The sequence below is a fragment of the Hyla sarda genome, chromosome 8, assembly GCF_029499605.1.
Source record: "Hyla sarda isolate aHylSar1 chromosome 8, aHylSar1.hap1, whole genome shotgun sequence".
In the NCBI taxonomy this organism is placed as follows: Eukaryota; Metazoa; Chordata; class Amphibia; order Anura; family Hylidae; genus Hyla; species Hyla sarda.
Window position 1 is genome coordinate 228,361,209 of NC_079196.1, and position 26,647 is coordinate 228,387,855.

General features: G+C 41.3%; 1 protein-coding gene across 1 annotated transcript; it reads left to right on the forward strand.

The window, feature by feature from the left end:
• LOC130283990 (perforin-1-like) lies at positions 1-26,647 on the forward strand. The gene is made up of 4 exons (XM_056533853.1): positions 1-39; positions 8,341-8,889; positions 16,129-16,501; positions 25,753-26,647. The coding sequence occupies exons 2-4, from the start codon at positions 8,351-8,353 to the stop codon at positions 26,464-26,466; spliced, it is 1,626 nt and encodes a 541-aa protein (XP_056389828.1). The 5' UTR covers positions 1-39; positions 8,341-8,350; the 3' UTR covers positions 26,467-26,647.

Here is a 26,647-nt window from a genome sequence, read left to right on the forward strand (position 1 = left end):
ACAGACAACATATGCGCTGCCGTCCAGAATCTACACGAGGTAAGGCTTCTCCCCATATCGGATTTACTGCCTTACATTTCATTTACATGTAGATATTGACTGTATATAGATTGGATGCAGGATACACATGTAATGGTGATGGTGGGGGAGGGGGGTTCGTATATTCAACGTTTGCATATTCTAAAATCACAGCAGCCACCAAACTTCGGTGCCGATTTATCTCATCACTTCTCTGATGTGGTGGCCGGAGTTCCTCTTTTCCGATACAGAGCTCCGAATCTCCTGCATTGACTGCTACATGGTAAAGTTCTGCCTGCTGCCCCCTGCAGGGGAGTTCAGAAGCTTACGGCATATTACTAGTGATGAGCGGCATTGCCCATATTCGAATTCGTGATATTTCGCGAATATACAGACGAATATTCGTCGTATATTCGCAAATTTTGCGTATTCGTTATATTCGCGTATTCGAGGAAGAAAACAGTGAGGGGGGGGGGGGACTTTATTATTGGTTTCTAGGGATGTTGCTGATAACCTCTGACAAGTGTATTTGCATCATTCTAATTGGCGCACAAATGAAAAGAAGGAATATGCCAATATTCACATATGTGGAAAAAAGCGTATATTCGTTATTTTGAATATATAGCGAATATATTCACAATATTCGCGAATTTGCGGTATTCACAATAAAAATTTGAAATGCGAATATTCGCACCCAACACTACATATTACTGACATCATAACTCAATAATAAAACAAAATATAGTAAAAAAATAAAAAAATAAAAAAATTCACAATTGCTAAATGTTAAAGGGGTATTCCAGGAAAAAGCTTTTTTTTTTTTTTTTTATATATATATAATCAACTGGTCCAGAAAGTTAAACAGATTTGTAAATTACTTCTATTAAAAAATCTCAATCCTTTCAGTACTTATGAGCTTCTGAAGTTACGGTTGTTCTTTTCTGTCTAAATCCTCTCTGATGACACCTGTCTCGGGAACCGCCCAGTTTAGAAGCAAATCCCCATAGCAAGCCTCTTCTAAACTGGGCGGTTCCTGAGACAGGTGTCATCAGAGAGGATTTAGACAGAAAAGAACAACATTAACTTCAGAAGCTCATAAGTACTGAAAGGATTAAGATTTTTTAATAGAAGTAATTTACAAATCTGTTTAACTTTCTGGAGCCAGTTGATATATATATATAAGTTTTTTCCTGGAATACCCCTTTAAGTAAATAATAATTATAAGACTGTAAAAGACATTAGAGATGATGCCCGCAGGCATGCGCTCGTGTAGCCAGAGGTGCGGCCGTCTGTGGTTGCTCGATGTTATAACAGTAAATGACAGAATTGTTTCCATCCGAAAACCCAAAACTGGTGTCAGGTTTTTCTAAGACGCCTGAACAAGATGACGATTCTTCACACCTAAAGTCACCATGAACAATAGCTGTGGTAGAGAACAGTCATTTCCTCCATCGTCGTCCTCTCTGTCTATTTCGGCTCATATAACCTAGATCATTTACTTAAACGCCTTGTCGTTAGGTTGCAAAAATGACATATTTTTTTAAAATATTTTTCCCAAGTTTTTTATTAGTGACAGTTTATTCTATCCTTGTAATGGTATTTGCCTTTCTAGCTGCTGCCTGGCATTGAGTGCTGCTGATCTCCTTACTGTTAAAGGAGAAGTACAGTGTAAAAAAAAAAAAAAATGATCAGAAGAATAGGGGATAAGTGTCAGATTGCGGGGGGTCCGACCGCTGGTCGGACCCCCCGCAATCTTACACTTATCCCCTATCCTGTGTATAAGGGATATGTTTTTTTTAGACTGTATATCTCTCTTAGCTTGTAGAGCTACATTCTTGTCTTCATTAGACAACTAGACTTTTACCACCGACTTGGTGCGGGACACAAGGAAATGTTCAGCAAATAAAGGGGATCCTCCCCTCCACACATCTGAGAAAACAGCCGGTGGCACTGGAGGACTCCAAGAGGACCTGTTATAAAGTACAGCGGTCCCTCAACATACGATGGTAATTCATTCCAAATGAACCATCGTTACTTGAATCCATCGTATGTTGAGGGATCCGTACAATAATAATATAGAAAGTTACACTCACATGTCCCCGCCGCTCCGGACTGTCACCGCTGCCCTGGATCATCGCTGTCATCACGTTCCCAGGGTGTCCTCACTGCTCCGGACCATCACCGCTGCCCTGGATCATGATGACCTCCGCGCCCCCTCCCATAGACGTGTATTGAAAGCGGCGGGCCGTGACATCACGAGGGGCGGAGCCGTGACGTAACGATGCTCCGGTCCCTGTATTGCGCGTCATTACGTGCAGAGCGTACTCGCTCTGTGCTGTAATGATAGCGCAGTGCCGCAGTAGGGATCCCGGGGCTCCCCAGCAGCGGCACCGCAGCGATCAGACATCTTATCCCCTATCCTTTGGATAGGGGATAAGATGTCTAGGGGTGGAGTACCCCTTTAAAAGGTGCCAATGTTATAAATATCAAAAAATGTTACCCATTCTAGTAATAAAGTGCAAGAAACCTACCACCCATACATATCCACTAACATAATAAAAAAACGTGATAATTACATAATACTCTATACACATATATTTTTATATATTCATATAAAGCATACTAAATATATTTAAAGTGCAAAGAATAATTTTATTTTATTTTTATTTTTTTGTGATAAAATACCTGACCCCCCTCTATTTGGATATACTAATGCTAACCAATAATTCTGGCACATCCCAATAAAAATTTCTCAAACATAATATATTGTCCATTGTTCCCCCCCCATTTGTTAATAGTAATTCTTCCAAATATTCGGATGATGAGATGATCTCTTCTCAGTATCTCCGCCACACTATCTCCTCATAGAAAACTCAACATCACGCGATGAAAAACGTGTGAAATATAAGACGAGACATGGACTCTGTGAAATAACAAAACATAGTTAAAACCCCAATGAAAAAATAGAACGGAAATCCAGCTCAAATGCAGATCAAATATGCGCAGCTTTATTTCAGCATCACGCCCAAAGCAACAGGTACAAGTCGGAAGTGACGCGTTTCGGCCAGGTGCTGGCCTTAGCCAGCACCTGGCCGAAACGCGTCACTTCCGACTTGTATCTGTTGCTTTGGGCGTGATGTTGAAATAAAGCTGCGCATATTTGATCTGCATTTGAGCTGGATTTCCGTTTTATTTTTTCATTGTGTTTAAGTGCAAGTCCGCACTTTTCCGTGCTTAATATCCGGACGAGGGGTGAGCTGGCTTTGCCTTAAAGTTTCTTCATAGTTAAAACCCCATATCATAGCATTTAGAAGAAGGCCGCAAAGCTCAATTGCTCGTTCATGCCAACTGGTGCCATTGTCCCTAATGTGACAATCCAGCGGCTTTCTTTCCTTGCTAACACTTTCCGCACATCTCCTCCTCTGATGCCCAATTGGATGCGATCTATCCTTCTTACTTTGAATCCTCTAGGATCTCCATCATGTACTAGTTTAAAGTGTTTTGCTATGGTTTTTAATGAATGGATGTCCAGTGCATCTTTCGCTGCCGCAATGTCTCTAATGTGCTCTCTCGTTCTAATCCTGAGTTCTCTGGATGTTAATCCAACATAAATCTTCCCACATTCACAGGTGGCATAGAATATGACATTGCAGGTACTGTAAGAGATATACTGTCTGATTTGATAAGTTCGGTCCCCGTTGGCAATTGAAAAAGTAGATGTTCTAACTACATTTGTACGCGCTTTACAGTTTCCACACGGGTAACAACCCACCCGGGGGCCTCTTGCACTGAAGGGATTGATATTCTTAGGTGTATAATGACTTCGTACTAATGTGTCCTTAAGATTCTACCCTCTTCTTGATGTCGTAAGGGCCCTCTCTGTCACATAAGGTGCAATATGGGGATCTGTTTTTAAAATTCCCCAATGTTTTTGAAGGACATCCCGCATTTTTTGCCACTGACAACTGTATGATGATATGAACCTTTCTTTTTGTTCTTTAACAATTCAGATCTTGGGGTACCTTTTGCTCTCCTATATGCTTTCTCTACCTGTTTCTCACTGTACCCCCTTTGCAAGAATCTATTCTTTAAATCTCTACGTTGGGCTTCGAATTGTACATCAGAGGAACAAATCCTCTGCATTCTCAAAAATTGTCCTATCTGGACTGCTCTAATGGTTGAACCCGGATGTGCTGTGTTTGCATGTAAAAGTGCATTAGTGGAAGTACTCTTCCTGAAGACATCAGTCGATAGGTATCCTTCTGGACCCCTAGTCAGCTTGATGTCCAGAAAGTCAACCAATTGAGTACTTTGTTGATATGTCAATGTTATATTAAATACATCGCAATTAAGTACCTCCATAAATGTCTCTAATTGGGACCACGACCCCTGTGAGATGAACAGCACATCATCAATGTAACGGAGCCAGCGCTGCACATGTTCGACACCCTGTGCCCCACCCCTAATAAACACCTCCCTCTCCCAGTATCCCAGGAAGAGGTTGGCATAGGATGGGGCGCAGGATGCCCCCATGGCAGTACCGCACTTTTGTAAGAAAAACATATCCTAAAAGTAAAAAAATTGTGTGTCAAAATGAAAAATAACAGGTACTGTATCAGATGGCTGGTGTCCCGGTCCCAATAACTAGATTCTAAAAATAAAGACAAAGCCCTCCACCCATCTTCATGGAAAATGCTCAAATATAGAGCCTCTACATCTGCTGTAACAAGAATCATATTTGGTTCCACAAAAATCCCATCAACCCTACCCAAGACGTCCGTCTTGTCTCTAACAAATGAGGGTAATATTTCAACAAGAGGTTTTAAATAATAGTCTATAAATTTGCATACCGGATCACATAGTCCGTCGATTCCTGACACAATAGGATGTCCAGGAGGGTCGAGGGGATTTTTGTGGATTTTGGGTAGCATATAAAATGTAGGTACCTGTGGGTGAGGAGTCATGAGTCCCTCAAAGACTTTCTTTGTTATAGTGCCTTGTTCAAGGGCCTTTTCCAAGATCTTCTGAAGTGCCTCTGTAAACGGAACCATAGGGTTATATGATAACTTCTCATGTGTATCCCTATCTCTCAGTTGGCGAAAGGCCTCCCATTCATATAATTTCGCGGGCCAGACCACAACATTTCCACCCTTGTCCGCCTGCTTAAAGACCACGTCATCCATGGCTCTTTGCTCTTCTATTGCCTCCCGTTGTTGTTTAGTGCAATTATCATGATATGTTTTATAGGGGATTTTCTTGAAATCCTCTGTTACCAATTTAGTAAATATCTCAATTGCAGGACTAATGGACAAGGGCGGAAAAGTCTTTGATCTGGGATAAATGTTTGTAGGGAACCTACCCCTTTCTTCTGGTTCCTGTTCCCGTAAAAGATCCTCCAATTGCCTCCAATTCTTCTGGGGTTGTAAATGGTGTGTTTGGTTTAGTATGTACTTTTTTGAGCAATAACTTTCGTACAAAAAGATGGAGATCCTTCAATGCTGTGAAATAATCCAATCTATTAGTTGGAGCAAAATTCAATCCCTCTCTCAACACCTCATATTGAGCATTAGTGAGAACATGCGTGGAAAGGTTAATTTCCTCCATTTCCTCTTTAGTTTTTTTCTTCCTTCCAGTCTGTGGAGGAGATTTCTTCCTTTTTTCTTGGTTGCGGCCTCCGTTGTTATACCGTTGTGATGGTTGAGGTGTAACTTCCCTCACCAGGCTTTCCCTATTTCTCTGATACTCGTCTGTCGAGCCTCTAGAGCTTACTGAAGAAGATCTTGATCTCGAGATTGATCTAAATCTATCACCTGGGCGCTGTCTGTCTATCCTGATAATCTCTTTGGAATTTTTTGGACCTAATCTCATAAATCTCTTTTTCCCACTTCTGGAAGTCTAATTCCTGCTCAGAATTAACCTCAGAGAGGTTTTTCTTTATCTCCCCCTGTAGGGTTTCAACAACTTTTTCAATTTCCCCCAAAGAAGTGGTGTTCATCTTAATGAGTAAATCCATAAATCCCCTCGAGCAAGTGGAAGGAATATCATCCCAATTTTGTTTAATTCCCATATCCTCTATGGGGAAAGATGGGAAACTTGTACCCTAAGACCTCTAGGTATTAGGTTTTTTTGCCAGGTAATTCTCTAAAAATTGTTTATTCCACCACAGTTTAGTTCTTTGATGTAATAACTGACTCTCTTACGCTACCATCACCTATATCTAAAAACAATTCCGTCCTCTGACTGAACACCTCATCAATTTTCATTAGCCACGTTTGTTCACGGGCTTTGTAGTCCATATTGGAACCAGCTATGAAAAACAACACAGAAACATAAGCATATACAATTAGTCCCATCAGGCATTGCTGCCCAAAACCCTTATTTCTAAACAGCATAGTGCTTAGGGGTTGCATCTTGGACTCTTAGATAGGAATTAACTTCTTAATCAACTTATAAAACCTTAGATACCAGAACAAAACACCAGTTGATTAAAAAAATATGTGATTAAATAACAATATTTGATTAAATGTTACATTAAAAATACAAATACAACATATACAGCGCTCAGTAAAAAGACAGATTGCACTATAAACAAGAGAGCACACTAAGGTTATGCTGTGTGCTAGTGTGCATCTGTACACTAGCCTAAGGGAGCATGCACACCACGTTTTTGTTATACAGTTCCCGTATTCGGTTTCAAGGTAAAAACCGTGCGGAACCGTATAGAAAACCGTATGCATTGATTTAACATTGTAAACTGTATGTCAAACGCATCATCCAGTTTAGTCCGTTTTGCATCTCATACAGTTTTGTCCATTTTTTTACACATACCCAAAACCGTAGACTACAAAGTTTTTTGGTCCGGGTGAAAAACCGTATTAAACCATGTACGTTTTTATTTTAACATGGGAGTCAATGGGAACCGTACAGAACTGTATGTGCGTACGGTTCCATCCGGTTTCCACCATACGGTTTTTGACTTTGCACAGTTTTTTTCTTGGAATTTCAATCATACAAGTGAAACTTTATTCAAAATGAAGTGAAAAGTTAAAAATGTATAGTTTTTTTTTCTTAAAAAGCAGATGCCAATTTGTACACACGTTTTGATACAGTTTAGTCCGGTTTTGAGGAATCCGTTTTTCATCAAAAATCTGATACGGGAACTGTATTGCAAAAACGTGGTGTGCATGCACCCTTAGACAGTTTTCCCGCCCTCTTGGGAGAGAGGGTTGGACTTGGGAGACTCCTCCCTTAGACCTTCTAGCAGTTTCTACATAGAAACCCATCTGAGGAAAGTCATGTGACTAATGCATTCTTACATATACAATCCCCCAGTGTTAGCAGTAGAGAGCAGAATGTTTAAACCTTGCACTTTCTCATACTACAGTGTATACAGAGACAGCAATGTGACTCCCAGTGGCAGCAATGTGACTCCCAGTGGCAGCAATGTGACTCCCAGAGGCAGCAATGTGACTCCCAGAGGCAGCAATGTGACTCCCAGAGGCAGCAATGGGACTCCCAGAGACAGCAATGTGACTCCAAGAGGCAGCAATGTGACTCCCAGAGGCAGCAATGTGACTCCCAGAGGCAGCAATGTGACTCCCAGAGGCAGCAATGGGACTCCCAGAGACAGCAATGTGACTCCCAGAGACAGCAATGGGACTCCCAGAGGCAGCAATGGGACTCCCAGAGGCAGCAATGTGACTCCCAGAGGCAGCAATGTGACTACCAGAGGCAGTAATTTGACTCCCAGAGGCAGCAATGTGACTCCCAGTAGCTGGGAGGTGGGGCCCTAAATAGAGCTGTAGAGATGAGTGATTTTCCCAAAATTAATTTCAGGTCCAAATTCCCCATTGGACTTGATTCCGATTTGCATTTATACTGCCCATATGGGAGCAGGGTTTCCCGGCTTTGACAGGAGTCCCTGCTCCTGTGCATACTTTCCATGACACCCTGTAGTGTAGGTCATCAAGGAGCAGGGACTCGTTCTGCCTTTGACAGAAGTCCCTGCTCCTGTAACCACTCTTGAGTAATGTGCCATGCTATTGATGTAGGAAGAAATATGAATTATGTACAGAAGCAGGGAATCCTGTCGAAATGCTGAAGTATCGCGCCACCAAGATGGCAGCCACCATTTTAAGCAAATCATGAGAATCAAAACCCAAAAATTTGGATGTGTGTGTGAGCAACTTTATAGTATAGTATATATTGTGTGTATGATACAAATATGGAAATTACATAAAAGCTCCATACTCTGACCAACTGATGCCCACACGGACTGTACCTATAGTAACAAAGCTTTTACTGTTTTTCTGTTTCCCACAGTTTTTGGAACATGTATTTCATCTTGATTCTTCTCCTTTCTGTTTCTTATGCCTCCGCCCCTGATCCTCCTCCTCTGACCTATGCCTGTCGATCAGCAAATGTTAAAGAATGCCATAAACTGCCCTTTGTACCAGGTCATACTCTTCTGGGCGAGGGACTCGATGTTGTGACAATGAAGAAGAAAGGATCCTATCTGTTTAATCTACAGAGATTTATCACGGGCGAGAAGACCTGCACTGTCTGTAGTAACCCCTACATGGAGAAAGCCTGGCAGAAGCTTCCATTGGGAGTGGTGGATTGGATGCCCAAGTCAATGTGTTCCAAGAAGATCAGCGGGGAGACCTCTCGATCTACCAGTTCACTGGCCGAAGAGTCTGCATCGAGTATTGAGAATAACTGGGAGGCGGGGCTAGAGATCCATCATAAAGCGGGAGATGCCAAGATGGTGTTGGCCGGATCTCAGTCCCAGCTGGCACAGTTTGGTCAGACTAAGAGCAGTGGAGACCGGTACACCTTCATGAAGCATCAGCTGAACTGCATCTACTATGGGTACGATGCCTTCTTAGATCTATCTAGATCTATCTAGATCTATAGATTTGTAAGGTGCCCCAGTGTAAGCTCAGCAAGGACCAAAAACATAATCTGATTTTTTGTAAACCTACACACAATGGGGTGGGTCTCAAGTTAAGTTTTAAAGGGGTACTCCGCCCCTAGACATCTTATCCCCTATCCAGCGTGGGACCCCCGCAATCTCGGCTACGGCACCCCCGATATCTGGTGCACAGAGCGAACTTCCCTCCGTGCAGGATGACTGGCGATGCAGGGCCAAGGCTTGTGACGTCACGGCCACGCTCCCTCAATGCAAGTCTATTGAAGGGGGCGTGACGGCCGCCACGCCCCCTCCCATAGACTTGCATTGAGGGGGGCGTGGCCGTGATGTCACGAGCCTACTGCACTGCACCCTACGCTCTAGATGATCGCCGGGTGCTGCAGAAGATCGTGGGGGATCCCAGCAACAGGACCCCCACAATGAGACATCTTATCTCCTATCCTTTGGATAGACGATAAGATGTCTAGGGGCAGAGTACCCCTTTAAAAAATATGCCAGAATTCTGATTCAATTTGTACCAAATATCTGACATGAATAACAGACGCCAGGCATCTTTGGTGTTTTGGAGACTTTTTGCTCCTCACTAGGCAGTTGAAAAATCTATGGAAAAATTGGTGTGGGAGATTGTCCCAAGGACTTGCTTGGGACTTCTGTAGAGCGCTCGCTTTAGCAGCAGACTACAGAGTTGCTGGAAATTTTAAAAGTGTATCCTATCGCTGCAACAATTTTGTACTTGCTTATCTATGTCTATGGCCATCTGTGTTGCTTGGGGTAGACGTATGGCTATTCTTCATATAAGATAGTGATAGGCTTAAGGTTATCCTTCATATAAGATAGGGATATGCATCAGGCTATCCTTCATATAAGATAGGGATAGGCATAAGGCTATCCTTCATATAAGATAGGGATAGGCATAAGGCTATCCTTCAGATAAGATAGGGATAGGCATAAGGCTATCCTTCATATAAGATAGGGATAGACATAAGATTACCCTTTATATAAGATAGGGATAGACATAAGGCTATCCTTCATATAAGATAGGGATAGGCATAAGGCTATCCTTTATATAAGATAGGGATAGGCATAAGGTTATCCTTCATATAAGATAGTGATAGGCATAAGACTATCTTTCATATAAGATAGAGATAGGTATAAGGCTATCCTTCATATAAGATAGGGATAGGCATAAGGCTATCCTTCATATAAGATAGAGATAGAAATAAGGCTATCCTTCATATAAGATAGGGATAGAGATAAGGCTATTCTTCATATAAGATAGGGATAGGCATAACGCTATCCTTTATATAAGATAGAGATAAGCATAAGGCTATCGTTCATATAAGTTAGGGATAGAGATAAGGCTATCCTTCATATAAGATAGGGATAGAGATAAGGCTATCCTTCATATAAGATAGTAATAGAAATAAGGCTATCCTTCATATAAGATAGATATAGGCATAAGGCTATCCTTCATATAAGATAGGGATAGACATAAGGCTATCCTTCATATATGATAGAGATAGACATAAAGCTATCCTTCATATAAGATAGAGATAGACATAAAGCTATCCTTCATATAAGATCGAGATAGACATAAAGCTATCCTTCATACAAGACAGGGATAGGTATAAGGCTATCCTTCATATAAGATAGGGATAGGTATAAGGTTATCCTTCATATAAGATAGAGATAGACATAAGGCTATCCTTCATATAAGATATGGATAGGTATAAGGCTATCCTTCATATAAGATAGAGATAGGTATAAGGCTATCCTTCATATAAGATAGAGATAGGTATAAGGCTATCCTTCATATAAGATAGGGATAGGTATAAGGCTATCCTTCATATAAGATAGAGATAGGCATAAGGCTATCCTTCATATAAGATAGGGCCAAGGACTATTGATTGGGCAGACTAGATGGGCTAAATGGTTCTTATCTGCCAACACATTCCATGTTTTTATGTTTCATTGAAGGGGATTTACCATTGCTTGTGTGCCTCTATTTTGGCACAATTTGCACCATTATTTTAATGGCTTCACTTCAGCATATTTATTATGCATTTGTGCCTTGCTTTCTACTTTTACCTTCTGACAGAAGTGGGGGTCACACACACACACACACATATATATATTTGCATATTTTATATTAATATAGGGAAAAGGTGAAAGTTTGAAAAATGGAGTGAAAAAAGTAATAAAATCTACTCACTTGTGGTTCCTTGAGTGCAGGGTCTGAGGAGGCCATAGTGTATGGTGGTGCTATCCTAGACAGGACTGTAACATTATACACCTATATCTAGGATAGTAAGTCACATAGGATATAGAGTGCAATAACAAATAGATGTAAACAAATAGATCTTAACAAATAGATAGATATAGGCAAATAGATGTAAACAAATAGATCTTAACAAATAGATAGATATAGACAAATAGATGTAAACAATATAGACAAATACGTAGAAGCGAATAGGAGCAGCACTACCAGCTGATGTCCAGTGATAATGTGGGTGCAAGCGGAACCAATCGCAGCCCAGGTCACAGGCGGCAGTAGTAGGTAGGACAATGTAAAATATCCAGCAGCACTCCAACTCAAGTGAAGAAAGGTGAAGTCTATATAAGAGGCGATGCAAGGCATGAGGAAATAGACTTCACCTTTCTTCACTAGAATTGGAGTGCTGCTGGATATTTTACATTGTCCTATATAGACAAATAAATGTAAACAACTAGATGTAATCAACTATATATATATATATATATATATATATATATATAGATGTGAACAAATGGATATAAAAACAGACAGATATATACATATAGATGTAAACAAATGGATATAAAAATTGACAGATATATACAAATAGATGTAACCAAATAGATATAAACAAATAGATAGATATAAACAGATGTAAACAAATACATATATAGACAAATATCCAAAGAAAGGATCGCAGCACCCAGTAGTAAGGCAAATTCGGGTGAAGTTTTATTCCATCCTTAGCACAAAAAACAAGGTGCAATGTTTCATTGATCTCACATGGTCTTTGTCAAGCTTGAGAACGATGATGTGAGATCAATGAAACATTGCACCTTGTTTTTTGTGCTGAGGATGGAATAAAACTTCACCCGAATTTGCCTTACTACTCCGTGCTGCGATCCTTTCTTTGGATAATGAAGCTTTGAACTTTTGACCGGGGTTCAGATGATGGCGAGCACCTATTGATTGGTTTCTTTTTGGAGTTGGATGGGCTGCTTTTTTCTATTTTATATATAGACAAATCGATATAAACAACTAGATAGATATAGACAAATAGATGTAAACAAATAAATGTAAACAAATAGATATAGACAAATAGATGTAAACAAATAGATGTAAACAAATAGATATAAACAAATAGATGTAAACAAATAGATGGATATAAACAGATGTAAACAAATACATATATAGACAAATCGATATAAACAAATAGATAGATATAGACAAATAGATGTAAACAAATAGATATAAACAAATAGATGTAAACAAATAGATAGATATAAACAGATGTAAACAAATATATATATAGACAAATAGATATAGACAAATAGATATAAACGAATAGATGTAAACAAATAGATATAGACAAATAGATGTAAACAAATAGATGTAAACAAATAGATATAGACAAATAGATGTAAACAAATAGATGTAAACAAATAGATGGATATAAACAGATGTAAACAAATACATATATAGGCAAATAGATATAAACAAATAGATAGATATAAACAAATAGATATAAACAAATAAATAGATATAGACAAATAGATGGATATAAACAGATGTAAACAAATACATATATAAACAAATAGATATAAACAAATAGATATAGACAAATAGATATAGACAAATAGATATAAACAAATAGATAGATATAGACAAATAGATGTAAGCAAATAGATATATGGATGTCGGATAAAATTCCAGCCCTTGAGGCTTGGCGTAAATTGAATGATGAGATTAAAGGGGTATTCCAGGAAAAAACTTTTTTTTTATATATCAACTGGCTCCAGAAAGTTAAACAGATTTGTAAATTTCTTCTATTAAAAAATTTTCATACTTTCAGTACTTAATACTTTCAGTATTCCTGGAATACCCCTTTAAGTCTTATGAACTGCTTCAGGCTCAGAGAGCAAATAATAGAGCAAAAGCTTTAACCCCTTAAGGACACATGACGTACTGGAACGTCATGTGTCCACTCCCGATCTATAACGCGGGGCCACGGCGTGGCCCCGCGTCATAGCGGTTCGGGCCCGGCCTCTAACAACGGCCGGGACCCGTGGCTAATAGCGCGCGGCATTTATCGCTGTGCCGCGCGCTATTAACCCTTTAGACGCGGCGTTCAAAGTTGAACGCCGCGTCTAAAGTGAAACCGAAAGCATGCCGGCTAGCTCAGTGGGCTGTTCGGGATAGCCGCGGTGAAATCGCGGCATCCCGAACAGCTGACAGGACAGCGGGAGGGCCCCTACCTGCCTCCTCGCTGTCCGATCGCCGAATGACTGCTCAGTGCCTGAGATCCAGGCATGAGCAGTCATGCGGCAGAATCATCGATCACTGGTTTCTTATGAGAAACCAGTGATCAATGTAAAAGATCAGTGTGTGCAGTGTTATAGGTCCCTATGGGACCTATAACACTGCAAAAAAAAAGTGCAAAAAAAAAGTGAATAAACATCATTTAACCCCTTCCCTATTAAAAGTTTGAATCACCCCCCTTTTCCCATAAAAGAAAAAACACAGTGTAAATAAAAATAAAAATAAACATAAATGGTATCGCCGCGTGCGGAAATGTCCGAATTATAAAAATATATCGTTAATTAAACCGCACGGTCAATGGCGTGCGCGCAAAAAAATTCCAAAGTCCAAAATAGTGCATTTTTGGTCACTTTCTATATCATGAAAAAATGAATAAAAAGTCCTATCAATGCAAAAATGATACCGTTAAAAACTTCAGATCACGGCGCAAAAAATGAGCCCTCATACCGCCCCATACACGGAAAAATAAAAAAGTTATAGGGGTCAGAAGATGACAATTTTAAACGTATAAATTTTTCTGCATGAAGTTATGATTTTTTCCAGAAGTGCGACAAATTCAAACCTGTATAAGTAGGGTATCATTTTAATCGTATGGACCTACAGAATAAAGATAAGGTGTCATTTTTACCGAAAAATGTACTACGTAGAAACGGAAGCCCCCAAAAGTTACAAAATGGCGTTTTTTTTTTCAATTTTGTCTCACAATGATTTTTTTTCCCGTTTCACCGTAGATTTTTGGGCACAATGACTGACGTCATTACAAAGTAGAATTGGTGGTGCAAAAAATAAGCCATCATATGGATTTTTAGGTGCAAAATTGAAAGAGTTATGATTTTTTAAAGGCAAGGAGCAAAAAACGAAAATGCAAAAACGGAAAAACCCCCGGTCCTTAAGGGGTTAAATATCTATAATAAAATATGGAAAAAGTGGAAATGAATAATGAATAGGAGGTTGGTTTTGGTTTCTTTTCTATTTTTCTTATCTCCCTCTCCATGGTCTGGGTGGAATGGGTGCTTGGGGTGTAAATTTTGTATGTGATGTTTACATATCTTGATCTTTTATTGTTAAATTGACTTTTATACAATGACGTACTAAAAAGAAAGAAAAAAAAACAAGAAGAAATAGATGTAAACAAATGGATAGATATAAACAAATAGATATAGACAAATGGATGTAAACAAATAGGTATAAACAAATGTAAACAAATACCAATATAGACAAATAGATATAAACAAAAGTAAACAAATACATATATAGGCAGATATAAACAAAAAAGGATGTAAACAAATATATGTAAACAAATACATACAAAGACAGATATAAGCAAAAAGATGTATGCAAATAGATATAGACAAATAGATATAAACAAATAGATGTAAACAAATAGATATAAACAAATAGATATAGACAAATAGATATAAACAAATAGATGTCAACAAGTATATATAAACAAATAGATGTAAACAAATAGATATAAACAAATAGATAGATATAGACAAATATAGTAAATTTGAGTAGCCATATTAGTCCAGTGATATAGATGCAAATAAAAAAATGTTGCAGTATCTTGTAATAACCTTTTTTTATTGGACTAACAGAATTTTGTAGATTTGCTTTGGACTTGATAAAGGGAGGAATCCTGAAAGCTTCTCTGCGAAATTCTGTTAGTCCAATAAAAAAGGTTATTACAAGATATTGCAACATTTTTTTATTTGCATCTATAAACAAATAGATAGATATAGACAAATAGATATAAACAAATAGATAGATATAGACAAATAGATATAGACAAATAGATATAAACAAATAGATAGATATAGACAAATAGATGTAAACAAATAGATAGATATAGACAGATATAAACAAATAGATATAAACAAATAGATAGATATAGACAAATAGATATAAACAGATAGATATAGACAAATAGATATAGACAAATAGATATAAACAAATAGATAGATATAGACAAATAGATGTAAACAAATAGATAGATATAGACAAATAGATATAAACAAATAGAAAGATATAAACAAATAGATGTAAACAAATATATATATATATATATATATATATATGTACAAATAGATGTAAACAAATAGATAGATATAGACAAATAGATATAAACAAAGAGATGTAAACAAATAGATGTAAACAAAAAAATAATAATATATATATACAAATAGATGTGAACAAATAGATAGATATAGACAAATAGATGTAAACAGATAGATATAGACAAATAGATATAAACAAATAGAAAGATAAAAACAAATAGATGTAAACAAATATATATATATATATATATATATATATATATATATACAAATAGATGTAAACAAATAGATAGATATAGACAAATAGATATTAAAAGATAGATGTAAACAAATAGATGTAAACAAATATATATATATATATATATATATATATATATACAAATAGATGTAAACAAAAAGATAGATATAGACAAACAGATATAAACAAATAGATGTAAACAAATAGATAGATATAGACAAATAGATATAAACAAATAGATATAAACAAATAGATGATATGAAATGTTTGGGAATCCAGTCTCCAATCATTAATATTTATTGTCTTCCAGGCTCCGACTATCACAGTCACATATGCCACCACTGAGCCGTCATTTTTCCAAAAACTTAAAGTCCCTGCCGGCTACGTATGACACAACAACCCAAGAGAAATACAGACACCTCATAACCACTTATGGAACCCATTATATCAGCCAAGCCAACGTGGGTGGTGAAGCTCAACAGGTGACTGCAGTGCGGACGTGCCACGCCACGGTGGATGGGTTGTCCTTAGATGAGCTGAAGGATTGTCTGAGCATGGAGGCTTCAGCTGCCATCACCGGAAAAGTAGAAGTTAATGCCAAAACCAGTGCCTGCAAGGAGCTAAGCAGTAAGTCCAACCACGGAGAAAGCTTCCACCAGACATATAATGAAAGGATCTGGAAGGTGAGTGGCTGAGAGGCTTCGGGGAAGAAACAACCAGGGGTGTAAATACCGAACCATAACAAGTTACCATAGATAGGCTAGGAGGCTCTTAGGACTCGTGAACCCAACAGGCCCAATGTCTGTTGATACCTAATAGATTTGATCCAGTAGATAACGGACACCATCATTTACCAGTATTTCTGTCCTCTACACTTCTACAGCAGAGCAAAACTTCAGTAACAGGAATTTGGGTGGCGCTGACCGGAACGGATCTAATACAGGGACGGTGACTTGAGATAAGATTCTTTATTAACCAAGATGCAACGCGTTTCACTGCGCAAGTGCAGCTTCCTCAGGTGTAGCAAGTACAGGCAATGCCATGGTTATATACCACGGGATTAACCCTTGTGTATCAACAGAAAGACACTTGTAAATGATATGTATAGATAAATATCAAAATAAAATACCCATATTCAAGATTGCTTCTCAAAGTAAAAATAAATATAACATAATATATAGGCTCGGTGTAGTGGACACAGCTCACCCTCTCGCCCTCACCACGACATGGACGGGACCGGACCTCAGTCCCGGAAAATAGCAATGAACAGAAGAAAGCCCAGCGTGGTAAGTTCAAGGAATGCACAAGGATTTATTCAGCAATTAGCCAACATAGCCGACAGGTGACGCGTTTCGGCCGCACACTGCGGCCGAAACGCGTCACCTGTCGTCTATGTTGGCTAATTGCTGAATAAATCCTTGTGCATTGCTTGAACTTACCACGCTGGACTTTCTTCTGTTCATTAACATTATATATACTAATCATAACCGGCAGAAAAGTCCCGAGAGACAGCACTGGACCACTCGGCTGTGTCCGTACCTATCCGGAGGGCCAATCCAAAGTCACAACAATCCAAGAAGAGATGTACAGCACAAGCTGGAGACTCCAATAGGTAACTACCAATAAAAGTCACTTTCCTTTGCTATTGGAGTGTCCGGCTTGTGCTGTACATCTCTTCTTGGATTACTAATTATAACCAATACAGTGACCCCTTGACTTATGATGGCCCCGATATATGATCATTTCAACATATGATGGCCTCTCAGAGCCCATCGTATGTTGAAGGCAGCCTCGACATATGATGCTGCTGTGTGTCGGGGCCATCGTACAAACAGCTATCTGACAGCGCTGACAACTTCAGCATCTGACAGATAGTTGTATAATGTCCCCGTGTGCCCCGTTCTGCCTCCTGTTACTCACATGCTGTCCTGCTAACTCATACAGGCTTCCACTGTGAGCTCCGTGTAAGCCCCGCCCCCCAGTGCAGCCATAGCCAATAGCCTGCAGCATCTTGCTGCAGGCATCCAATGAGCTGCTGGCTGCCCTCCCCTTCCTTTCCTATAGAGCTGTAGTCGGCAGGATGGTAATGAAGGACATTCTGTCCCCCCCTGAAGGTATTTAAAGAACTGTACAGTACTGTATACGATGTCACACATCACATACAATACATAGACACACTATACACCCCATACATCAATGTTTCCCTATCAGTGTGCCTCCAGCTGTTGCAAAACTATAACTCCCAGCATGCCCAGACAGTCAATGGCTGTACATGCATGCTGGGAGTTGTAGTTGTGCCACAGCTGGAGGCACCCTGGTTTGTTAAACACTCCCCATACACTCCACATACAATGGTCATCCCAGAACCAATAAGCAGTTTCCCATAGAGAGATGTATTCAACATACAATGGTTCCGAGGCCCCAGAACCAATTACCATTTTTACATAGACATATGTACTCGACATATGATGGTTTCAACATATGATGGTTCTCCTGGAACCAATTAATATCATATGTTGAGGGACCACTGTATACTGTTGTAACAAAAAACAGGCAAAATATAAAGGCTATGAATGAAGATGATCAAACGCTGCAGGTGAACAGGACAAAGCCAATAAACGCTGGTACCTGTACACACTTCAGCATCCGCCATTATACACTAATAAAATGTTTCCATGTATACAATATCAAATCTCCTACATAAATAAGATACAGGACATAGTAAATACTATATAATATAAAATAGGGTATACAAAAAAAAAATGTATCTAAAAAAAAAGAAAAACAGTTATATATAACAAATGAATTATATTAAAATTATATTAATACAATACTATTTGGATAAATTCCCGAGTATTTTCTATTGTTTCATTCAACCCCGAAGGCGCTAAGGTGTCCAGTTTGTGAATCCAAAAGGATTTTCTATTTATTAATTGCTGATATCTATTGGGTGAATCACTAGGAATAAACTCAATGATTTTTAGGTTCAATGATTCTAGTGAACCCTGTTGTGCAGTAGTGAAATGTCTCGATACACTATGGAGCAAAGAACCATGTTTCATATTCCACCTGTGTTTATTAATACGGGACAGTGACTGAACAGTGCGGCCCACGTATTGTTAAAGGGGTACTCCGGCTCTAAGACATCTTATCCCCTTACAACCAGTCCCCGGTACATGTTTGCTCCGGGTCTGATGACTGGCGATCACGGGGTCGAAGCATTGTGACGTCACGGCTCCGCCCCCATGTGATGTCACGCCCCGTCCCAGCTGTCACACCCTCTCCCATAGGCTTGCATTGAGGGGGCGGAACGTGATGTCACAGGGGGGGGGGCATGACATCACAATGCTCCGGCCCCTTGATCGCCAGTCATCAGCTGACAGCTGTCACACCCCCTCCCATAGGCTTGCATTGAGGGGGCGGAGAGTGACGTCACACGGAGGCGGAGCCGTGATGTCACAATGCTCCGGCCCCGTGATCGCCAGTCATCAGACCCGGAGCGAACACGCTCCGGGGACTGATTGTAACAGGGTGCTGCGTGCAAGATCACGGAGGTCCCCAGTGGCGGGACCCCCGCGATCAGGCATCTTATCCCCTATCCGGAGTACCCCTTTAATTGCAATCGCAAGACAAAATTATTTCGTAACGTTGCCTTTAATCTTGAATATTTTTTTCATTTGAAAAGAAGTAAAGCCATGGGTTTCATTTTTCGTAAGTGTACAACACAGGCAGCGGCTCTTACCGCACGGGGCACAACAAGACCTGGACTAAATAGTGTCATTTTTAAATCTACCTGGAGCGACTAAATTATGAAGGTTTTTAGAGCGTCTAAACGTAACATTAGGGGTTAAGGGTACAAAATCTTTCAGAATGGGATCAATAAGAAGAACAGGCAATTTTCCTGATATTTGACGCCTCACAATTAAAATTAGTTATAAAATTAGATTTAAAGTTATGTTCCATTTTTAACCCAGTTTTTGATTTATTATTTTTCGCTATGACTAATTCTGATTGTTTATAATTTTTTTTACTTTTTTATAAGCATCATGTAAAATGGACTTGGGACATCTCTTTTCCAAGAAGCGACTCCTCAGGACAGCAGCCTGCGCATCCAAATCACAATCTAAAGTGCAATTCTGGCGAATGCGCAGGTACTGGCCGTAGGGGACGCCTCTTGACATCCACCCTTTAAAAAAAAGAGAGTAGCAGATTTAACAATTTCCAGAAATTGAATGGAGTTAGATAAAAAATGCATTGTGAATTGAATGCCCCATGAGTTTTGATTTCGCTCACGGACAAAGTCCTCTGCCTGTGCTTGAGCGCCACACCAAATAAATAATAAATCGTCTATAAAGCGACGAAAAAAAAAAAAAACTTCTAAACAAAACTGCTAAAGATTAAAGGGGTTCTCCACTATAAGGAATCTTAGTACGTACCTGGCAGACAGTAATGGACATGCTTAGAAAGGATCTGCGCTTGTCTTGGGGCTAAATGGCTATGTTGTGAGATTACCATAACGCTGTGGCTAGCTGTTTGTGAACTGGTATTTCCTGTTTTAGTTTTCTTCTTTGCCTACAAATCCCATAATTCCATTTTCCTCCCTCCCACACATCAGCCACCCCACCCATTGAAACATAAATGAGCTGCATCCATTCAAAAGACCTGTGATTTTCAATCAGGGGGCCTACATCCGTTGCATTAGTTGCAGATTGATCTCTCTCCCACCCATTGAAGCAGACAGGCTCCCTGTCATCAGCTGACTAGTGATGTCAGGTCTCGGCCGCATTGCAACCTGGGAAAAATCCGAGACAACAGTCATTTTGTATGCTGATAAAAATAAATATTGGGGTGAAAATCACAGAATTGTGAGAAAACCATCACACACAGGTACAGACACTATATTATGGACTACACCAACTTTACAGCCGCTGTAGCATAGTCAAAAAAAAATAAAAATCCTGGAATACCCCTGTAAGAAGCAATCTTGAATATGGGTATTTTATTTTTATATTTATATATACATATCATTTACAAGTGTCTTGCTGTTGATACACAAGGGTTAATCCTAGTTAGCGTAGAATAATGCAGTTGGCACTCACCATGTTCTTCAATCTTCGTGTCTTTATTAACATATACTCACGTATACATTAACAGGACGGGAGAACGGTGCATGGGGGGGGGGGGGGTACCCCCCCCCCCCCCATGCACCGCCTCCCGTCCTGTTAATGTATATGTGAATAAAGACACGAAGATTGAAGAACATGGTGAGTGCCGACTGCATTATTCTACGCTATCTATGATATACCTGCACTATATTTCGTCTGAGCACCACATTGTTTTCTACCTATAATAGCCGTGATCCAAGGTAGAATCTTACACCTCTATTTGCACCCAGTGCCGGACTTACCTGTTTCTGTATATACTGTGACACAAGGGTTAATCCCGTGGTATATAACCTTATCATTGCCTGCACTTGCTTTGCCTGAGGAAGCTGCACTTGCCAGTGAAACACGTTGCATCTTGGTTAACAAAGAATCTTATCTCAAGTCACCGCCCCTGTATTGTATCCGTTCCGGTCAGCGCCACGAAAATTCCTGTTACCCCTGAAGTTTTGCTCTGCTGTTCACGTTCTATCAGGAACTTTTGATAATCATTACGTGCTGTCCATTGTTGTGAATGTCGGTACACAACCGGAGTTGGTAAGTGACCATCTGTACCCCCCTTGATTTCCCTTCCACCCCATCTCGTGTGATACTCCACGTGGAGCGCCTTTGTTTCTTGTTTTAGGCTTTTACAGATGGTACTTCGGTTTGGATTCCAAAGGAATGTCGAGTACATTGTGATTCTTTCCTCAGCTGGTTTCATAATTTTATTCTTTTATGTTCCCAGTTTTATCCTTCATATTTGCTACAATGAAATAGTTAAACAACCGAGACTTTGTTTGTGACTCTCTGATTAATCAACTACAATGATCCCTCAACATACGATGGTAATTTGTTCCAAATGAACCATCGTTACTTCAATCCATCGTATGTTGAGGGATCTGTGCAATAGTAATATAAAAGTTAAACTCACGTGTCCCCGCTGCTCCGGACCGTAAACACTGCCCTGGATCGTCGCTGTCATCATGTCCCTGGGGTGTCCCCGCTGCTCCGGACCATCACCGCTGCCCTGGATCGTCACTGTCATCATGTCCCTGGGGTGTCCCCGCTGCTCCGGACCATCACCGCTGCCCTGGATCGTCGCTGTCATCATGTCCCTGGGGTGTCCCCGCTGCTCCGTACCATCACCGCTGCCCTGGATCGTTGCTGTCATCATGTCCCTGGGGTGTCCTCACTGCTCCGGACCATCACCGCTGCCCTGGATCGTCACTGCCATCACGTCCCTGGGGTGTCCTCGCTGCTCCGGACCATCACCGCTGCCCTGGATCGTCGCTCTCCATCGCCGTCATCACGTCACTGCGCATGCCATTCCTATTGGCTGACAGGACGGCGTATGCGGCGACGTGATGACGATGAAGGAGAGCAACGGCCATGCAGTGGAGCCTGAAGAGGATGCTCCGGAGCAACGGGGACAGGTGAGGGACACTCACCGGACCACACGGGGCACCGTAAACGGCTATCCGGTGGCAGGTGAAGCAGTCTGCGCTGCCGGATAGCCGTTTATGTGATGGCCCCGACATACAAAAGCATCGTATGTTGATGCTGCCTTCTGAGAAGCCATCGTATGTTGAAATTATCGTATGTCGGGGCCATCGTAGGTCAGGGGGTCACTGTATATATGGTATGTCGAGGCCATCGTAGGTCAGGGGTCACTGTATATATATGGTATGTCGAGGCCATTGTAGGTCAGGGGTCACTGTATATATATGGTATGTTGAGGCCATCGTAGGTCAGGGGTCACTGTATATATATGGTATGTTGAGGCCATCGTAGGTCAGGGGTCACTGTAATTGGTTCTTTGTGCCAACTTATTACCACACCTGATAGTGAGCAACTTCTCTCTATATGTGAGGGGGACCATAAATCTCTGTTGGATTTGTTCTATAAATATTAAGGCTATTGTAAAATGTAATTGTAACACAGTATTGATGTTCTGTTTCTACTGCGGGAATTATCAGACAAATTCGCACCTCGCGGTTTAGGATTACCGTGTGAATAACCTTTTCCAGATGACTCAGTGTTTACTATAGAGTGGGATGAGTATACAGAGATGTGCTCACGTGGTTTAATAGAACGTCTAATTATCATAAGACGAGCTGCTGAGTGTGAATTGAAACCAGAAGCTTGTGAGATACGCAATGTGTTACTAATATTTTCTAAGTATTCAGATTATCTTAAAGGGGTACTCCGGCGCTAAGACATCTTATGCCCTATCCAAAGGATAGGGGATAAGATGCCTGATCACGGAGGTCTCGCTGCTGGGGACCCCCGTGATCTTGCATGCAGCACCCCGTTACCATCAGTCCCCAGAGCGTGTTCACTCCGGTTCTGATTATTGGCGATCACGGGGCCGGAGCATTGTGACGTCACGGCTCCGCCCCCATGTGATGTCACGCCCCGCCCCGCCCCAGCTGTCACACCCCTTCCTATAGGCTTGCATTGAGGGGGCGGAGCGTGACGTCACACGGGGGGGGCATGACGTCACAATGCTCCAGGCCCGTTGATCGCCAGTCATCAGCTGACAGCTGTCACACCCCATCACATAGGCTTGCATTGAGGGGGCGGATTGTGACGTCACACGGGGGGGGGGGGGGGGCATGACGTCACAATGCTCCGGGCCCGTTGATCGCCAGTCATCAGCTGACAGCTGTCACACCCCATCACATAGGCTTGCATTGAGGGCAAGCCTATGGGAGGGGGGCATGACGCTGTCATTGTGACGTCTCGGCTCCGCCCCCGTGTCCCGTCACGCTCGGCTCCCTCAATTCAAGCCTATGGGAGGGGGGGGGGGGGGTGACAGCTGTCACGCCCCCCTCCCATAGGCTTGCATTGAGGGGGCGGAGCGTGACGGCACATGGGGGCGGAGCCGTGACGTCACAATGCTCCGGCCCCGTGATCGCCAGTAATCAGACCCGGAGCGAACATGCTCCGGGGACTGATTGCAACAGGGTGCTGTGTGCAAGATCACGGGGGTCCCCAGCGGCGGGACCCCCGCGATCAGGCATCTTATCCCCTATCCTTTGGATAGGGGATAAGATGTCTTAGCGCCAGAGTACCCCTTTAAGGTTGATAGTTCTATTTTAAATACATTGCATAAATTGGAAATAGATACCATAAATAAAAAAAAGTACATAAATTCAATCGGGACAAAAATGACTACTTGTGTGGCCAGATCCATAAATGGCCAAAGCACCATCCGAAAAATATTCCTCAAAAAAATGGATTGAGTACCCAAATGTATATCAATACTCCTGCACCACCTATACTTATACAGGGGGTGATGGCTCAGTGAGACCAAAAACCTCGCACCCCTTTATACCTATGAATGGGGACCAATCAAGTCACTCGCAAAATTTCAATCATCATCGTACTATAACTAACTCAGCTTTTCACAACCATAAATCATCTTCCAATAATAATAAAAATGATTTTCCTATGAATACTAAGAATAATAAAACGAAACAAATGACTAATTCTTCTAGTACTTTAGATATAAATAAACAGACACCTATGATAACTAACGACTTACCTGCGATTAATATGGTATGTCCATTACTCCCCCCCCCCATTATGAATAACACTATTTCTTCCCCACTATCCTCAGAGATCCACAGGTACCTACAAACATTATTGCCTACATGATTTCCTACACTGATACACCGACATCTGACAATTCTTTGGATTCTTCATTTCTCACCGTTCACGATGTTTCTGTCACTTTAACAGATTCTACTCTCTGTTTCACGCCTAGTGAATTAGTGGCAACCGCTTCACCTTTTTTTAGACTTCCCTCCCCCACCATCCACTTACTCATTAATTTCTACCCAGAATACTCCCCTCAACCCTACTCCACTAGGTCCCGACTCTCCTTCTAAATGAAGCGTGTTGTCCACTAAAGGAAGCGATGGCTGACCACCCCCTCCATTCAGCTTTATGGGAGAGCCAGAGATACACGAGTGCAGCACCCTGGCTCTCCCATAGAGATGCATTGAGGGACCGTTTCGGCCATCGCTTTGTGTGGTGGTCAGCACGCTCCATTTAGAAGGAATGCTGGGGCCCTGTACAGGATAGGGGATACGTTTTTATATCCCCTGAGATCTTCTTTAATGGTCTTGTGTGCACAGTATATAGATCACATATGGCTCACGATTAATCATAGTCCCAGCAGTAGGACATCTATGGATCGAACTGTATAGTCATCGCAAGATGCATAAAAAATGAACCCATCATATCAGGGGTGGGAGGAGTAATAATAAGTAATGTTAAAGGGGTATTCCACCAAAAAAACATATTATCACCTATCCAAAGGATAGGGGATAAGCTGTCTGATAACGGGGGTTCTACCTCTGGGGACCCCCGCGATCTCCGTCACGCGGTACCCCAATCATCTGGTGATGGAGCGAACTCTGCTCCGTGCCGGATGACTGGTGACTACAGCCACCAAACCCCCTCCATTCATGTCTATGGGAGGAGGCTTGATGGCCACATACTAGCCATCACACCCCCTCCCATAGACATGAATGGAGGGGGCGTGGCATGATGTCATGAACACAAAAGCTCCAAGCTTCCTTGTTCTGGACACCGCCACTGCTAGCGTGGAAATCACGGAGGCCCCCCCCCCCCCAATCAGGCATCATATCTCCTATCCTTTGGATAGAGGATAAGATGTTTTCCAGAGGAGTACCCCATTAGGGTATCTTGTTTTTGTTGGTAGCCTAATACTTACTCGTCTACACAACAACATAATAACTTCCTCTTCTCCTTCATTTTAGGTCTCTGGGGGGGCAATTACTTACGATCTCCTTTCATTTGACACAAAAAATAGCGACAGTGCTGCCACCTTCGAGAAATGGATGGACACCCTCAAGACAGACCCTGATATTGTGTCCTATTCCCTGGAGCCTATCCACAACCTTGTCAAAGAACCGAAACGAGAGAACCTTAAGAAGGCTCTAAGGGACTATATCATGGAGAAAGCTCTCCGGCAGAACTGCTCCTGTCCATCTGGTTCCGTGCTGAGTCCCGGTGCAGAGTGTTCTTGTGTCTGCCAAGGAAATGACCACCTCAACTCGAACTGCTGTCCCTCTAAAAAAGGATTCGCTAAATTGGTGGTGACTATAGAAAGGGCTGAAAATCTTTGGGGTGACTACACAACTAAGACTGATGCCTATGTGAAAGTGAGTTACGGTAAAACCAATTCTGGGACCTCAACTATATGGAACAACGATAATCCAACGTGGAACTTACGGTTGGACCTGGGGACCTTGGAGCTCAGCTCCGCCCCGTTACTGAAGGTTGAAGTTTGGGATGAAGATAACAAATACGACGATGATCTTCTTGGATCCTGCACAAAAAATGTCAACAGTGGAGTAAAGGCCGAGGTCTGCTATCTGGATCATGGAAGTGTGAGCTTTACGGTGAGTGCCGGGTGTATCCCTCACCTTACAGGCCACCTCTGCAGGGAGTACGCGGCCTCCACCAACTAAGAATCCATGGATCCAATGGAAAGACAAACGTCAACTACTTTAATTCACCTCCTGATACTACCTGCATATCTCAACTTTGCCTTAAAGGGGTACTCCGCCCCTAGACGTCTTATCCCCTATCCTTTGGATAGGGGATAACATGTCTGATCATGGGGTTCCTGCCTCTAGGACCCCTGCAATC